This window comes from Athene cunicularia, assembly GCF_003259725.1.
Source record: "Athene cunicularia isolate RWA chromosome 2 unlocalized genomic scaffold, athCun1 chr2_part1, whole genome shotgun sequence".
NCBI lineage: Eukaryota > Metazoa > Chordata > Aves > Strigiformes > Strigidae > Athene > Athene cunicularia.
The window spans coordinates 26,319,905-26,338,738 of NW_020799095.1; the positions used below are offsets into that span (position 1 = coordinate 26,319,905).

Here is an 18,834-nt window from a genome sequence, read left to right on the forward strand (position 1 = left end):
CTCCCACATCCATTTAGCATTAGGGTTTAATCCACCTGCCATATGAGTGAGGGACAGTTGACTAAAGACTTTGTTTCAGCAGGCTGGGTAAATGGGTTGCTGTGGTTTAGGCAATCCAGATGCAGTGGAGGGCAGAACAAACCCACAGAAACACAGGGGAGCAGAGAGGGGTAGCAGTTCTGCTGCCCTTGCTAAAAGAGGGTGCAGTGATGGAGTAGCAGTGGGGACCAGGCATCATGTCACATGTCAGAGGCTCCATAGCCAGGGAGGGGAGGACACACCACTCTCTCCTATCCAAATCCTTGGGGTAATCCCGTTGCCCAGCGTGGCACAGCCCCAGGACTGCAGCTGGCACTTGCTGACTTTGCTGGATTCTCCGCCCACCCTCCCAAGCTGAGCACCTGAGTGCCAGTGCACACATCCAGAAAAACATCAAAATAATACGCAAATATTATTCTAAACAACATGACTTGGAAGAACTAAAAGTTCCTGTGTTAAACCCTCCAAATTATTTCTAAATTAATACAGCAAAAATAGTAAGGCAACTGGGTCTCTGTTTTAGACTGGAATGCTACACATTCTGCAGGTCACACCAGGGTTGGTTGCATCAGAGACCTTCTTAAGTTGCATCTTAAAGATCAGAGCAATGCTGTGGTACGTATTGTACTCCATCTACTCAACAGCTGCAAATTATACTATGAGTGTATCGACATATGAAAAACGAATGTTACATCTGTTTGAAGCTTCTTTAGAGGAGAATCTGACTTTGTTCATTTCTTGTTGCTTTGTGTGTGTGCAGGTGCCTGTGCAACTCATTTCAGATTATATTTCACTGGGACAAACTCCTTCATGGTATCAGAAAAGTTATCCCAAACAAAAGTTACCAAAACCTGCTATCATGTGGGAAAGAAAGAGAGAAATCACTGAATTCTGTGGGTTTATGGTGGAGGGAAGGTCAGGGCTGTGAAAGAAATGGACCCAGGTGACAGCCTGGGGTCCAGATTTCCGTCAAGGTGTAGTTCAGAGCTGCTGGCACCAAGAGGTGTGCTCACCACGGACATAGGCAGACAGCCTGCCCTCGAGTTCAGGGCAGCCCCACACCTTTTCCCCAGCAGTGAACTTGGAAACAGCAGGATAGACTCACCAAAAGGTTGGCTCAGCTTTGCAAGGTAGATGTAATTCAGTGGACTTCACTGCAACTGGGTCTTTACAGTCAGTTTTACTCTGCATGGATGTTAAAATACCTATATTACTTTTTGTCATGAAATGGATTTGCCCTGACCACAGTGATGCTTCTTTGCCTGCGCTCCCCAGCGTGCTGTGTGCTTGTAGTCAGTCCTGGCACTGCCCTGCCCTTCAGCAATGCCTGCATTTTTGTACTGCGTGAACCAATGCCCACATATTTATAGGGCACATAATTCTGTCACCTCCTTTATAACGCATTATTATAAAGTAGACTTGCTGTGAGTCTTGCTGCTTTTTTGTTCCTGCACCTTTTTCCTCAGGCCTTAGCAATTATTTATTCTTAGTGCCTGACCAACTAGCCGTTTTCACAGGGTCATCAGGAACAGGTAAAGATCCCTATCCTTGACCAGAGTGGTCTGGAATCAACCCCCTTCCCTCCCATAAATAGCCAGCAAGCTTATGGCTATACTGAGGCAGTGCAACTCCCCACTGACAGTTACTATTGACATCATCTAAGTCAGTGCTAATTGCAGCACCGATAGCCTAAGCAGCCACATGAACTGTGCTCTTACAAGGCTAAAATGTGGTGTGATTCTGGCACTAGGCAAAATGCTGATACCAGCTGCCCTAGCTGGCCCCAGTTTGAAAGAACAGAGTTGAATGGCTCATCAGTGGTGTAAAAATCATCATATGCCCTCCTGTCCTTTTTTCAAACACCTTAATTGTAATTTAGCCGCACTCCATGGGGTGCCTGTAGAAGGTAAAGGGCAACACACAGCTGCTACATGCTAAGAAAATGTTAACTGTGTATTAAAATCAAGCAGATCATTGGAATGAGTAATATCCATTGTCACCTTTCCACTGTGTCTTATGAAGCTTAAGATGCATTTGGAGAAATAGTCAGAAACAAATTTCTGAGCAGCCAACCAATTTCATCTGACAGTTGCTGTATATAGCAATCTTTTCTGACCCACTCATCTGCTGTACCAGAGGTCCCTGCCGTTCTACAAATAGAGACTGTGGTAGATCTTTCCACTATTTTAATATAATTCTTGGGAAGGTTAAGGTGTCAGACGCTAGCTAGGCTTTGGCAGCTCTGCTAATAGCATGTTCTGCACTGTCATTTAGTAGAAGAGCAAACCCTAGGGAGTACAGGGAAATGCTACTGCCATATGCTGAAAGTAAATGGAAATATTGCTGTGTCTGACCCATCTATATCTTGTAGCATTTCAGAAAAGCAGCAGCAGCCCTTCAAGAGCCCTGCAAACTTTCCAGCACGCTGAAAAGCTGGCATGCCTCTGGCTTCTCAGAGTTTAATAAAGGTATATAATACCCAGACTCTTTCAATCTTCCTTCCAGTCTTAAAGACTGAACTCTTGTACGTTTAATTTAAAGGTACTTGTCCCATGAGCAAAATCTACTGCCAAAAGCATTAGCACATTTTCAAAGGACATTCCTCAAATATGAATGAATCTAGCCCCTGTGATCATTTTAATTGATCCAGCAGTGCTTGCAGCTAAAAGTAAAGCTGCCACCTTCTATGACAGATCAGACCTTTTCACCTAATATTTGTTTTCCTGACATTTTACAAAAATAGCCATCAGTCTTTCCCAGTCTAGGAGACTCATATAAATTCATGATCACAGCAGTTCACTTGATTCTGTCAAAACTGGTGTATAGGCTATAAGATACTGCCTCATGGTAAGCAGAGAAATGTTTTTTCAAAATGATAAGTGGTTCTGAGTAAGTAAATTTTATTTGATGCCAAAACACTTACAGGAATTTTGGTTTCAACTCTGATACTCTGATTTGAGTTGAAAAACTCTGCATGAAACCAGATCAAAGATTTTGACTGGGATCTCTCTGCAAGTCTCCTTATGCATGCACACACATGCTTGATCCACACATGTGCTGATGCACGCACAGACTTACACAGAGCTGCCAGACTCAAAACAGGCATTTCAATGCCATTCTGCTTTTGTGTAGTCAGGAGTTTTGGCTCAACACCTTACAAGATGATGCAGACAGCTTCGTCATCCTCCACTCAACCCTAGTGACAATGCCATGTACCAGCATGAAAAGCAGCACAGGCAACCCATCCCCTTCCTCTGCTAGCTTTTCAAATGCTAAGAGCAGAAAGACATGGAGATCCTGGCTGCCTGTGCCAGGTGGCCCTAAGGCCCGATATTTTGATCTGGGCTTTGAACCTTTTCCTCTTTATAATGCAAACTCATCCTAACACAGTTCATTATGAGAACAGCAAGGGATGTGGAACCAGCATCCCCTTGTGCTGAAGGTCCTGAGGCTGAATATTGCTGCCATTCAGCCAAGCAGTAGACTCGTCAGGGAGCTCGTGTTTGGAGTAGCAGTGGGTGACATTGACAGTTGTACCAGTAATGAGTACATTAATAAAACATGTATCATGCTTTAGAACCAGTCTGTATGTGGACAGTTGTCAACACTTACCCAAAGCCACCTTTGTGGAGAGAAGACCTACTTAATCACATCTCTAAGCCTTGTGGTCTTGGTACTACTGCACAAAGTAGGAGGCAGGTGAGAATATATCCCTCCCCTCCTGTCACCAGCAGCACTGGGAAATTAGCCTGTCTCAAGGATGAATGGTGAAGATTTTAAAAACCTGTTGACTGGAGGCCGAGCAAGACCTGGTCAATATTTACTGCTTCCTCTTCCAACATCCTGAGTTGTCCTCTGGCTCCTCTTCTTTGCATTAGGCTGGCAGGACAAGCAGCAGTGTTGGAGAGCTGAACCAGCCATGCTGTATTGGGCTCACTGTCCTAGTATCTAAAAGCTGACCAAATATGAATAAACGTTTAAACATTTTGCAGAAAAATACAGTCCTGGACACTGTTAGACTTCAGATTCACTTATACTCTCTGTGGATAAATTATTGGAGTTATGAGTCAAGATGGGTCCAATCACACATCATGAGTTAAATTTAAAATTATTGCAAGAGCACTTTACAAAGACGATGTCCATATTTCCTTGAAGAGCTGAATTATGGCTCTGCACTTGCCCACAAATACATGCAGTGTCCCTATGGTCATAGATGGGATAACTTCTTTTGTCAACAATGCATGTGGCTTAAGAACACCTCTTCATATACACCTCTTAAAAAGCACAGGGACCAAAGCATGTAATCTCATTGCTATCCATTGAGTAGTCATTAAGAGAGCTGCAAGAAAGGGCTGCCAATGGGAAAGGATACTTCAATCTTTGTGCCCATCTGTGTTTTAAATATTATAATAGGCTGTGAAATGCAGTGAAAATGTCTTAAACATGGCTACATCTCTACTAAGAAGCCAAATGGCAAAAAGCAAATCATTTCACAGAAGACATTAAACAACCTTGAAAACAATTTTCTGTCATGACTACGTTCAAATTTGCAGTGTAGGGGTGACAAACCAGTCTGTCATTATTTCCAACTGCAGCCACCCAATCTGTTGCAGCTTTGAAAATATAAAATCATTATGAGGAGTTATATGACAGTATCAAATTTCAAAGCATCTGCACTAAGTCAGAATAATAAGACACTGCATCCTAAAAATTTAATAAATGATGAGCTTATTATCATGGTACTCCTATGCCTCACATGAGCAACTCCATCCAGTGTGTAGGAATAGATACAGTGGAGAAAAAAAGAAGTGCTGAAAGGTAACAAATAATAAGGTTTGCTTAGTGTTGGTCTTTCTAACTCCAGCAACAGAAGCAATAAAAGTGCATCAATCAGGTCTTTTTTCTGTGATGGGGATGTTCTCCAGTGTTTTTAACAGCTTGCAAATTCCTATGACTATAATCAGCCTGATCCCACTGTGCTCCCTGTCAGACACCACAATGGCTATAATCTGGCACCTGCTTGGTACATAGCTTGGAAGTGAGGCTGGGTGCCCACAGAATAAAAATTAAGTGTGTTCACTGCAGAGGGGGAGGATCAGAGGGAATTTAGGAGCACTGGTGACAGCCTTTTTTCTTCTCTCTCAGCAAGACAGTCCTGACTACGACAGGTCAGAAAATGCTGCTATTGTTCTGCCTTAAACCTCCCTCTTCCAGATGCAGAATTTCACTTCCAGAAGCAGCCAGTGTGGGGATGTATTACCAATAAAATAATCTACCTCCATCTATCTCTTCTAGACTACCCAGCTTGCCTCAGACTGTTCAGAAAGCAACAAATGCCTTGACCTTGACCAGTTTGAAAATCCTCTTCTTCATGCCTGACTTACATGGGTACATCATCTAGAAAAGCAGTGGGTTCAGATACTTTAAACTTTTACATCTTTCCCAATTTACTGGTTTTCCTCAGTGCAAAATTCAGTGGATCCCATCAACCTGAAACTGCTTCAAGCAGATTTTTCTACAGACAACCTGCCTCAGATACTGATCATTCTCCCCTGTAAACTGCTGTAGTGTCTTTGATAGTGGTATCTCTGCAACTTTATAGAAATCTTTCGTCAGTTTAGTAAAGTACAGGGACCTGTATTACAGCTTCATATGAGAAAGCATTTTCTCACGGTCTGTGTTGTCTTTGAAATTCTCCATTGGAACTGGAAATTGTTAAATAGCAATCTATGTTGCTATCTAGCTAAAATGAACAGACCCGTGTATTGAATTCTCTCCTAACACAGTGTACAAGTTTTGATTCATGAAAAGGGAGATGAAAAGAAAGAGAAGTAATTTATAACACTACATAATCTGCACATTTCTTCAAATGCTGTTATTGCCACTTTGTGAGAGACAGAGACACTAAACAGCTTTGCTGCTCCTGTCCATCTGGGAAAAGCCTATTGTGTTGTAGACTCTTTTGCAAAGAGGTAATAATGATGAGGATGGACAGCTTCACATTCAGAGATGCAATAAGCAGTCAGGAGTTACTGGCTCCCAATGGTGGACACAGCTCACCTCCTTTTTAACAGAGCCCAGAATTGTCAGGGTCTAAAAAAAGGTGCAACAGTCCAGATTGATTGCATCAAACTAAAAAAGGGAAGAAAAATGGGTTTTATCTGTAGGTCAGATCACACACTTGGCCTTGCTGTGGGATACTTGTTGTGTGAACTGCCTCTGCCCTTCATTTCATCCTCCTGGACTGGAGACAGTAGCTCAGTCAGGAGCAAAGGTTTCCTGCTGAGCAGGGAAACCAGTGCTGGCAGGTCCAAAGGCACAGGGCCTGCAATGTAACAGCACAGTCAACACTTCTTCATCTTGGAAACACCTGTCAGTTAAGGTGGGATTCCTCTCACCTGCACTCAGCTGCCAAAAAATGAAGTGTATAGTCCATGTGAGCAGGCGAGGTTCATTTTATAGTCAATGAAGAGAAGGGTTTATATTCTTCCCAGATCCTGTTCAACACCATCCTGAGGGATATATGGATGCATATAGGTACACCTTTGCAGGTTGCAGGGGCAAGTCCATTGTATCTGCATTTCTTGACACTAGGATATGAATTTATCATTGGTCACAGTGAGAGTGGAAACAGACACAGCATCTGCTAAAAGCTACCTGGGTATGAATATCAACATACAGTAATGTCAGTGCTGCAGATTTCAATTCTGTTCACATAGTATGCTTGATAATGGAAAAAATTCTTACAATTAAAAAGGATATTATTATGACAAAGCTTTATAAGATACAGACAGATGTAATGAACAGTGAACTAACATTGCATTGAGAGTCAATATACAGGAAAATAGGAAAACTACTGAAATCCTGTCTGTGGTCACATTTCAAAGCAGTTCACCCATTTCTTTCTGGGAAAGCATTCCTGTGATTCTAATAAATGTCCTATTTGTTGACAGTATCCTTTCTTTTACTCCTAAAATGATAGCTGAAGAGAATCACAGTGAAACAGTATCAAAGGTTGTTCAAATTGAATCTAACGCTGTCTAGCAGGCAGTGGAATAAATACCAGAGGAAGCAGCAGCAGCATCATTTAAGCTGGGCTGAACAAAGCATGGAAGTATGCGCCCCCGTGTTTGTTTGGAGTGGGAGGTCTTTCCAGCTCTGCCTCCCCCAGCACAGCCCGCAGTCTGCAGCTGTGATTCCTCAGTGCAGGGAAAGACAGTGGCTTGGAGAAGAGCCCATAAATCCCAGCCCAGCTTCAGGCTGGCCTGCGATGGTACAAAAGCAAAGGGCTGTGTCAGGGTTGTGCCTGGATCCTCAGCACCCTGCAGAGGCACGTGGATCTGGGAAGGGAGATGCTGGTGCCCACTTGGCTACAGCTCAATAGATGATTCCTTCTGGTTCCAGCAGCAAGTACTTCTTCATGGTCAGGGGGATGGAGAGCAGGGGGACTCCTTGGTGGCACCTTTCTGACAGTATTCCCCGGATAGCACATCTGCATAAATGCATGAGTGACCGTGGTGAATTGCTGCACACAGTGAACAACGAGTCATAGAAATCCTGGTGTCGCTGTAAAAAAATACAAGTGTTTTAGGGCAAGGAGGCTGCTTTCCTTCCCTCCCTTTTCCCTGCCCACACGCAGGCCTTGGCAGAACAAGGTAACAAGCACAGACAGCCATCCTGTCCCCTGGAGACACATCAAGCATCAGGGACTTGGTTTTGCCAAATGCCTGCACAAAATTCTTATGCTTTCTTCAAATACTTAGTGTTAAGTTAAAGACCATGATGAAATCTTTAGGTTTGGTATGCCTTATATCCGCCAGTTTGAGGTGGGGGTTCCTCTGTGGTGTTAGTCCTGATCTGAAGAGACACTGCAGCCAGCTCAGGGGCAGTGCACGTGGACGAGTTAATCCTCTAAATCTCACCACAGGGCAGCAAGGCAGCATAATGCTGGTGTTGCCGATGAGTTCTCTGGGGCTGCAGACAGCAAAAGTACCTTTGGTCTTACTCATCACCCCAGTGGCCTTTTAAAATAAATAAAATTGCATCCTCACAAGAAGAAAAGTGCAGATTCTTACAAATGATGTCGAATAAAAGCAAATAGTAAATACATGTAACTTGACCTTATTTTATAATCTTGCTACTTGACAGATCTGATTACATGTATTTTCAGATACACTTTATGTATGGAAAAGAACAGATTTGTGTCAACAAAAAGTTTTCTTCAATTTCATGTCAGATTCATCAAATAGCTTTGACAACAAAAGTGAAAATCTCAGTTAAGAAATAGAGCAACTGTAGACTTTTCCAAATAAGAATGTTCCGATATTTCAGATTAAAATTTTTGTTTGAAGAAAAATTATTAATATTATTGTCATTGTTAAGGTGAAAAAAGACCTTTAACTTTTGTGTTCACCCAGAATGATTTATTTTCATTCTTTCTGAATAAATCTGAGCCAGAGAAAGTCTCACGGTTCCTCTGGCTATATAACTCTGCATTATATTATGGATAGAGTTCGCTAAACATCACTGATAATGTATAGCAGATATTGGTGCACTTGACTTCAGCACTGATTTGAAAATTTTGAAAAAGTCCAGTATTAATAAAAACCTAGGTTTGAACTGGAATATTTGGACTATGAGAGTTTCTGAATTAAAGGGATGATTATGTCAAAGCACATAGTTTGTCCCAAAGTTTTGCCTTTTGACAACATATTTTCCTCTTTTATCTCTTATTTTTCATTTATATTCTCCTCTGTATTTGTACACAGAAACCCAGCCCCTGCAAGAGAAGCTAAAGATACATAGTCATACCCAGGTAACATGGTACTTTTAAAACATTTGATGACTTATAAATATATAAAATATACACATTGACAAGATCTGAAGAAATACCAGTCAAAGACAGAATCTTTGCACTCGCTGAGGGAAGGGACAGCTGAGCTGCTGCAGCACCCCTGACAGTGGGTGCTCCAAAGGATAATGTTGCAATACAAATTTCTCAAAAATATCTTTTGTTGGTTTTGTCAAGTGAGTGATATTAAATGGGGAAGTCCCAAATCCTCTGAGGTGTTCTCTTTCAAAAGCATTCTCACTTTTCTGTGGCCAGATACGGAAAATGCAGATAATGAGCTTGGATTTTACTCAGTTAAAACTCATTAAGAGCTTACCTCAAAGACATCATCAGGTATGGCTGCTTTCCACTTAGATGTTGATTTGATGTGTTCATAGGTATTGACGACAACTTCCACAGCTCTGGGATGGGAATGACAGGCTTGTAGCACCTGCAAGCAGGATGCATAGAGACCATGAGTACCACCAAGAATCTGGGGCTAACTTGGGTGCTTGGCACTGTGCAATGGTATACTGGGATGGACACAGCCAAAGAATTACAAGAGGGTAAGTTCAAGATACAGAAGACATGAGCCCTGTACACTACTCAGTGCAAGTACAGCAAGAAACCCCAGGCTAGTCCCCAATTTAACACCATACAGAAGTATGGGTTTAGATCTCCAGAGCAGCAAAGCTTGCTGACAGGGTGAGCTTTATCACCCAAATCTGAAGATAACTTGTTCATAGTTGAGTGACTCAATACTAGGGAAAACATACACAAAGTCCTTTCTGCAGATCATGCAGCACAGGAACAGAAAACCCCCATCATATGAATCAAAAATGCATTGTTACAGGAAAATTTAAAAGAAGACTGGGAGATAACACAGCTCAGAAGTCAGGCTTCTAAGCCAGACGAGAACCTTGAAGCAACTGTTCTGCTCAGTAACTTCAGCTCAGTAGGAAAAAAACAACAAAGTCTATTGTCACTCACATTCAGGGAATAACACTTGGCATTCACACCGTATGATGCACAGTTTTGTCCCACACAGTCACCAGGCTTTCACAAACAAAACTGCAGAACATCTGGGATAAATGTCATCCTACATATTTTACAGATGTCAAATTATGGCCTGGAAGGGAGACCTGCTCCATGAGACAAGACAAAGGTGGAGGCAGGAAGACGAGTCCCCAGACCTGGCCCTAGGAGGGACCCCTCAAACATGCCCTAAGATAGTAAGTGTTGTTCTATTACAGACAGGAAAAGCTCATCCTGGGGTCAAGAGGGCATAACCAAAAGTTTGACATTTTACTCAAGGGCTGATGGTTGCTTGACTTGTTAAAACTTTACACATACTGTGGAGGAGCTGCAAAATGTTGCTTAGGGTACTGGATGAGAGACTAAGTCTTTTTTTTTTTTTTTTCCCCCATCAGCCCAGGCCCAGCATTTCCCGTTGATTTCTCACACTTCCTGAGAATGACCCAAAGCTTTATTGAGATTCATTTAATTTTGAAAAGATTTGAATAGATTTTTATAGGTCAGAACTGGCAAAATGAATTAACTTGTCTGATCTCCAGACTTTGGTAGAGGCCATGAAATATGCATTTCATATAATCCAGTTAAGCCTGTATGGAGTCAGGTTTGACAAAAGCATGTAGGTTTTCTGAAATGAGAAAGTGAATCAGCTCTGAAAAATTAGGCTTGAACCAACATTTAGAGTTTGGGGTTTCAGGTTGATTAAGAACAAAAATGGGGTCTGGGTCTGGTTTCTGGCACTAGCAACTTAATTTCACTTCAGTTAAATGATACCACTCTTCAACAGGTTGGCCTACAAGCTTTTGGGCATTTTGGGCCCACAGTTTACAGGACTCCAGCAAATGCAGATACCAACAAACCCTGAAGTTTGAATGTCTCATCCCATTCCTGTACCAGACATCACGTCTCTCCATACCCCTACTGTACAAAGCCGTCCTTAACCTTGTGGAATTGCAGAGGATATATTCTAGCTGCTCCATGATTCAGTAGCAGCTGGTAGCAGATGTCAGGCTGGGCAGCTGGCCGCACAGATGTCACTTTTATGATATACTGTAGGGGTGCACAGCCATTGACATCCATGATGTTTGCTTCTGCTCCTGCCTCCAGCAGCATATGCAGCAGGACATGATCACAGTTCCAGGCAGCTTTGTGGAGCGGTGATTTGAAATCCTCATCACGAGCATTTACTTCAGCTTTATAGTCTAAGAGCATCCGACAGATGAGGTGGTGATCTGGGCTGTATATCTGATCCTTATAGTGCAGGGCCCAATAAGCTGCACAGGCCAGGGGAGTCTCCATGTAGGCATTGAGAGCATCAACGTGCGCTCCTTGTTCTACGTAAAAGGCCACAAGCTCAGGGATACCCAAACGCGCAACGATGTGCAGAGGAGTCTCCTCATCTTGGTTGTTTGTTTTTATGTTCACATTTGCTCCTGCCAAAGAAAGGTGATGGGAAAAAATGAAGGTAATGAAATCCTAGTTTGGCCAGCTCTCTACTTGAGCCCTGCCACCCAAGGAGAAGGTAAGGGCCGGCAACTGGTATTAAAGACATACATGGACATGCAAATAGATAGCTAGGGACATGGATTCCTCATATCTTAAGCCTCCAGGAAACAATTTAGAAACTTCAGGTCCTTGGGTCCAGCTTCAGATGTGATGGCTTGGCCCCGAGCTGGCAGAAGACCTTAGCTGAATGCTTTATTTTGGAGCGGCATGCAGGTCCAAATCTCTGTGTAAAATGCTTTTTCCTATAAATTAAGAAGTGACGGAAAAAGGAGCGCGTTACTCCTACTCCAGAGAACAGCTCTGCTCAGATCTGTACCCTGAGATTGCTTCCCGCAGCACCTCATTAATCGCGAGCCTGGAAGCAAGGACATTTTATGATCGATCCGTAGATGATATAAAAAAATCCATCTCCCAAGACCCCGGCTGAGGGTCTGGATCCTGTTTGAAGCCGGGTGCGGGGGCTGGCGGGGCTGCTCCCTGTGCCGAGCGGCTCACAGCTGGAGCAAGAGCTCCATCTACTGAGGAGCGAGCGGAGCGGGGCCGCGCCGGGGGCCCCTCCGGAGACGGCGGGGACGAAGGTGACGGCACCGGCTGGGGGGGGCAAGGGCTCCTTGAACCCGAGGCCTTGGTAAACTGTCAGTACAACACTCGTGCAAGAGCAAGAGCACGCTGTGTGGCCACCCCTCTTCTCCCTGGGCTCATGGAAGCACTTACACGCCCAAATTTACAGGGAGACTGAGGTTTGAGGGCTGGGAGGGAGGAAAAGGAGTCAGAAATTACCTCTGGGCTGGAAAACCCAAGTGCTAATGCTGTTAAGCCCTGTTGTGTGTTCATGGTGTTAGATGTCCACGAGAGTATCGGCAAGCTAAGTTCAAAGGTGGTAAGCGAACATGGGATCTGTTTTCTTGGTTGGCGAGCTGCCCCAAGCAGAAGCAGTAAAACTGCTTTTCCTGGACTGACCCAGTGTGACACCACTGAGTGAAGATGGCAGGGTGGGAGATGACTCTTGGAAATTTCGGTGCAAGGACATTAATGGAAAACCTGCTTTGGGCTGTTGGGTGGTGCTGCTGTGCATGTGCACACCTGCTGTGTTTTGCTCTGGACCTCTCCCATTTTGCTTGGAGTGTTGATGTTTAGCTCACATGGAGTTTCAAGTTTACTGAGTGCTTTGGGATGGAGGGTGGATTGTAAAGTACTCTTCTGTTGCTGATGGGTGGGTGGAGAATGACTACAGAATACATCCTTTCATTTGCATTCATCTTATGCTACATTTTATAGGAGTACATTTGACTTTTAAGCTTTTCCATGGTAGGAAATTCAACTCCTGCTGTCAGAAGTGTTTGCTTTGGCCAGGATACAACTGGCAGCATTTATTTTCCATTCTACCAAACAAAATAGTATATATCTTTCCAACAGAAGAAAAGCGATGTGGTTATTCATTTGGGACTACAGATTGCCCTGCCCACAAAGCATACTTGAGCTCTGCATCTTAGGAAAAGCCTTCAATAACAACCCATGTAACAAAAAAAAAAAACCAAAAGCTCTTGTATTTGTCATGGCACAGTGTGATTAATAGGGCAATTAATCTGTTTGTAACTGAAGACTTTGCTCTGCCTTTCATGTCTGCCTTTTACTGTATCCTGAGTCAGCATCCTTGTGTTAAGAAAATAGTGTGTGACACCGACATATTTATCCAGGAATTATGTCTATTCATAGCTTCCTTTGTTATAGATGACCAGCAGCATAATGGATCTTACTTTGGGAAAACAAAAATCTGACTCAATAGCCTTTTTTTTCCCCAATCCCTACAAAGAGACAGTATGAAAAACTGTATCCAGTTTTTTAAGGTCAGGTCTCAAAAAACAAGTGGTTGGAAGAATTTTACTGAGATCAAGGAAATCTGAGCAAGAAGAGTAGAGGGGTGCACTTTCATGTGACTACATCTCAATAATAAAACTGGATGACAAAGACAGAAAAAAATTAGAGAAATAGAAACTCCGTGATTCAGAGGAGCTCTTCTGCTGAGGGTCTGACCAGGCGATGGGTTGGAGGCACTGAAATGGGAAATAACCCTGGAGTAAGGGCTGGTGGCCAGGAAGAGGGAAGAACAGATGGGGTGAGGAATCAGAATGGGAGGAACTTCCTCTGATCAGAGAGATGGGGAAAAGGAGCCTGAGATGAGGATATGTGTCATCTGTGGATGGAAGGGATAAATACACATGTGCTTTGACAGGTTGCCTTCTAAGACAAACCACAGACCATGCCCACTATCTCTGGGCATGATACGAGAGATGCTCCAGAGCTTCACCTTACCTCTCCAAACCAACTGCTGGGCACAAGGCATGGAGGTTCGTGTCGTACAGAAGTGCAAGGGTGCCTGCCCACTCATTGAAAAGCAGTTCAGCTTAGCTCCATGGTTGCAAAGGATCTTGAGACACTCAACATTTGCCATTTCACATGCTACGTGGATTGCAGCTTTTCCATTGGGCCGGCAGTTGATTGTAGCCTTGTGATTGAGGAGAACTGAAAGACTCTCCAGGTGTCCATACATGACAGCTAGGTGAAGTCCAGTTGCCCAGGATATTTTTAATTTGTAGCTAGGCAGCCAGTACCCTGTACAAAGTGAAAATGTGTTACCATACTTGGCAAAGACTTTTCTTTGGACTATCTACCTACTGAGAATAATTGAGGGGGAAGGAAGGGTTGGAGTTTTGCTTTAATTTACTGTAATTTCACCAGTTACAGCTACAGCACACAAAGTTCTCTCAAACATAACTTCCATAAGCACTTTTATTATATGTGCTGAATAGACTGCCTTTTGGAGAGGTAATTCCCATGTAGATATACTCTGAAGGCAACTTCTTTTTCCTGTGATCTGTATAGACTAAATAAAAAAAAAAATGCTTAAAGCATTTGCCACCAGCTAAAAAATATGTGGGAAATAGGATCTTCAGTCTGCCAATAGCTGAACAAAGGCAGCATTGGAATAAGAAGGTGGCATTTACTTATGTCAGTAACTCAAAAGATAGTCATCCTACTCTTTCTGCATGGGAGATGGCAAGATCTTGCATGCCAGGAGCTGGATTCAGACCTCCAGTGATGCACTGCACATAAATGACACCTGGCAAAGTGGCTGCAGCTCTATCACAGACCTTCTGTCAACTACTGCCTCTGAGGAGCATGGAGTAAGGAGTTTGGATGCTGATGTAAATTAGGCTAAAGAGCCAAATAGAAGCAGTGACACTTTAACATGAAATTTGGCTCCAAAATGTTTGGATTTTTCTCTGAAAATTTCAGAGTTATCTTTTTCTTTTTTTTTTTTTTTTTTTTTTTTTTTTTTTATATTTGTTCCCAAAATAGGACTACATGCTTAATGACTGCACAGAGACAGGCTCAGAAGTGATTACTATAATAATTTGTTTAAAAAATGTAAAATCCAATAATAATATGCAGAAGGGCAGGAGAAGTCTAAAACTTTTTTTTTTTTTTTTAGACACAGCAGCTGCATAATAGCTAGAATATGCCTATAAAATTTTTCTGGGTTTGTTTTATCTATTTATCCTTGGACAAATGCCTGGTTGAATACTTTTATCATGTAAAAGAGACAGAAAAAGATGTGTAATGAAAAAGGTGTATAATGAAGTCAAATTAATTCAGACCTTCATTTCTGAACCTTGGTTGTATATAATTTTTCAACCTTAATGTCATCTAGATACAGTTTTTACAGTATTCACGTGAAGAAGATGGAGAGGAAGGCAAGAGGTAGATAGAAACAAAGTGTTGGTGGCAGTAAGAAACTTAGGTTAAAGCTTTTCTTCCCTCCTAGTTAAATTGCAAGTATATTTTGAGATAGAATCCAGTAATACAGTTTGTGTATGCCTCTGAATAATGCTAGATTTCCACTGAAAGGTTACAGATACAAAATGGACAGTCATGACAGCGGCTGCATCTCCTGCTCTGGCATGACTGTAGTGACTTCTTCCTGACCAATATAAGCATTTATTACTACTGGCATGTGAAATGTCAGGGGTGAAGAACTGTCTGCAGACCACAGCATCTGCTCTAGGACTATATTTTGGGGACTACCAAATCCAGTGCCCATGGAACCCACATCACGAATGGCAACAACAGGGAGCCCTCAGGCACCTGAGTGCCCAAGGAGGGTGACGGGCTCCTCTGCAGCCTCTCAACCTCCTGACTCTGCAGGTTATGCTGGCAACTCTGGTAAGATAACCTTTTCGTCATATGGCCCCAAACCAGGCAAAGAGTAGGTGGGCTATATCCCAAAGTCTTTGCATTTAGCAGAGCAGTTTCTTAAATCACCCCCCCCATCCGAATTCACATGCAGTATTCCCTCTTGTTACCAGTGAGCTGTGGAATACTGCCGGCTTATCCCACATGGAGCTGAGCCTCACATTTATGATCAGATATGAACCATAAATGATACGTAACAGCAGGAAAGTGATCCTTAAAAGCCAAGTTACCACCTTATACAGCCACAATATTCCTGCCTGAGGCCACCGTTTATTTCCTTTGCCTATGTTGCTGTGAGCGAGCTGTGCTCAGACATCCTGAGGGAGCATCTCCCATGTCCTGTGCCCAAACCCACAGATATCTCTGAGCCCAGAGGGACAGGGACCAGGCACTGAGCAGGAAGCAGATGTGGGCTCCATGGGAGGCCTTGTTCAGTTTGCTTGTTTCTTTGGATAGAAACATGAAAAAGTCATGATGTGTGCAAGGTCGGTGTCCTTGGGAGCTCTCAGTCTCTTTGGTAGAGAGGAAGAAAAGCCACTCTGTCACCCACAGCATCTCTTTTCCACTTCAGTTGCCTGGGGCTATGGCAAAGCTCAGGCTGTCTAAATGGTGGAATATTGGGGTTTAATTTTTCTCCCCTCTCCCTCCTCAAGGAAATCTTCCTCACATATCATAGTTATTTGGTATTCAGAACAAAAGTAAAACTTGCAGGAAAGTTGATAGAGTGACTCCTGCCTTTCAGACAAAGAGAATACACTGCTGTGATTTAGGCCAGAGGGTGCATTTACTTCTCTACTTTTTGGACAAAGGAGAGATTTCTCCAAAGAGACAGGTTAATGCTTGTAGTCAAATGATCTACAATTAAAAATCTATGCATTAATTTTGTAGTCTCAAACCACAATCAAAATGAACCTCATTCTGCTGAGGACAGAAGAAAAGGTATTTTAAGATTCATGAATCACTGTTTAGCTTAGTTCAGACACTGACCCCAGGGGAAGTACATAATGACTGCATCATCCTTCCCCTAATGAAGTCAAAAGAACAAGAGCTAATCATTAAATAAAAGGTAAATGCAGAAAAGGAGAAGAGGTGGGATGTTGTCCTTTATGCCACAGAAAAGAAAGTGCATTTGCTGTGCTGCTGGCTCTGTAGGTGTTTATCTCCACATATGATAACTTCTGGCAGAGGCTGATCATTATTGCTTTCTAGATACACACAAAGAGCCTGTTAGCAAGTAGGTCATGAAGTATGTTGATTTTAGCAGAGAGCAAACTTGGTTTATTGCTTTAAGTTGTAAGTTTTTGGAAACTCAGTCAGTGCCTGGCTGAGAACTAGTTTGGGTTTTCTACTCTCCAAAACAGATGTCTTCCCTGGTTGTGTTTTTTCAGATGATTTTTCCCTTTTGATAAACACTTTCTGTCAGCTTGAAAAACAAATCTCCTCCCGTCCAGTAACATCCAAGGTCCACAGGATTTCCTTAGCTCTCCCAAGCTAGGAAGAATTCACTTTACTACTACTGTAAATTGAAAATGGAAGACATTGAATATTTCATGTTTCTAAATGGTCTGGATATGTGACTGGGTACATGCAAGAAATGTTTACACCACACTTAGCATGCACATATCTATTCTGGGCTTTGCACCCGAGTTCTCTGTGAGGAAGCTACTCAGGACCCCTCTTTCTGGACTACCCTGAAGTTGCAGGAGCTCCCTTGGCAGCATGGAGTCTCAGGCTGGTCTCCACCAAGCATGGCAGTTACAGCTGATAATCTCCCCTACTCTGATAACCACAGCCCTATGAACCTACTGAGATATTACTGCCTATGAATCAGCTTAAGCTACAGCTTCAGAAGAGATAAAAGGCAACAGTTTCTTGAAAATCACTCAAACCCATCTACTTCCTGGCTGGTGAATGCTGCCACATTTACCTTGTTTGTAGGATGCCAGAATCAGGTTTTCATCTTCCACTTCAAACACCGTGTCCACATCTATTTTCTTTTGGCTCAAGAGCTCTTCCAGTGTTTCAAAGTCATTGGACTTCAGGGCTTCGAGAAAAGCCTTTTTGACCAACTTTGCAGCTGCAGCTCGAGTAATTTTCCCTTCTGTATTCTCTCCCTCTTTGTATGTCTCTTCCAGATCCATCTTCAAACTTATTTGTTTGTGCTGTGAATAGGGGTACACTGAGGTCCCTATAGCGCAGTTGCATGCTGAAGTTCCTGAAGACCAGAAGGTAATTTTATCACTCGGTCATGCTGATCTGCTTGTTCTATTTATATGAGGAGCATTTAAGGCATTGAAATGCCACTCTTAGATATCACCACACTCTTTTTATGAAAGCGAGGACAGACACACTAGCAATAACACCAAAATAAGATTTATCTCCATGGACTTTATATACATTAAGCTTCATTAACCACATGGTTACCCTCTGCTCCTACCATACACTTACATTAAAAGATACTAGTCTCGGGTGTTGTTTCTCAGCTGGAGAAGCACTCACATTTCCTTTAGTAGTTACCATTGCTGATTTATTGACTGCAATGGGATGTGATGCTCTGCCTTGAGATGTCTTTTAACTAGTGCATTTCAGAAAAAAAAATAAATCCCTAAGGCACTCTTCCTGTGGGAGGTAGCTCACGCATTTGGCATGCTGATCCTGGGGCTTCATTCCTCCAGCCATCAGGCAAGCCTCCACAAGAGCCTCCCACCACACAGGTCTCACAGGTACCCTGATCTGTAAATCCCCAAGGGATAATTGCGTTGATCTATCCCGGTCTCCTCTGTAATACCCTGAGCAGCAGGATTTCCCTAGTTTGCTCAGGGGACATGAATATCGCTTCTAGGAAGAAGAAATGCTGGGGGCTTCCCAGCTGTACAGCCATGTTGTGGGGTGGGGGACCTCACACACCACAGGGGCCTTACATGTGAATCAACTCAGGTACAAGCACAGGAGGCTGCATGTACCACAGATTCTTCTCCTTCCCCTGCCCACCCTTAAACTAAATTCAGACCTTCTCCCTCACAACCCCATCACCCACTGAACACTTCCCCCTCCCTCCCTTTTCTTTCTATCTTTGCCAGTCTTGTCCCTGTGTTGACAGCAGTCTGCGAAGATGCAAACCCACACATGGCTAGCATGAGCTGCTGCCATTCATCACATAGAAGTGGTTCACA

At 43.0% G+C, this 18,834-nt stretch overlaps 1 protein-coding gene across 1 annotated transcript; it reads right to left on the reverse strand.

The window, feature by feature from the left end:
- Positions 1-7,416: 7,416 nt before the first annotated feature.
- ASB4 (ankyrin repeat and SOCS box containing 4) lies at positions 7,417-17,870 on the reverse strand. Its single transcript, XM_026843049.1, has 5 exons — positions 17,589-17,870; positions 13,721-14,020; positions 10,844-11,334; positions 9,207-9,320; positions 7,417-7,605 (listed from the first exon to the last, which is right to left on the reverse strand). Exons 1-5 carry the CDS (start codon positions 17,800-17,802, stop codon positions 7,417-7,419), a joined length of 1,308 nt encoding a protein of 435 aa, XP_026698850.1. The 5' UTR covers positions 17,803-17,870.
- Positions 17,871-18,834: the final 964 nt, after the last annotated feature.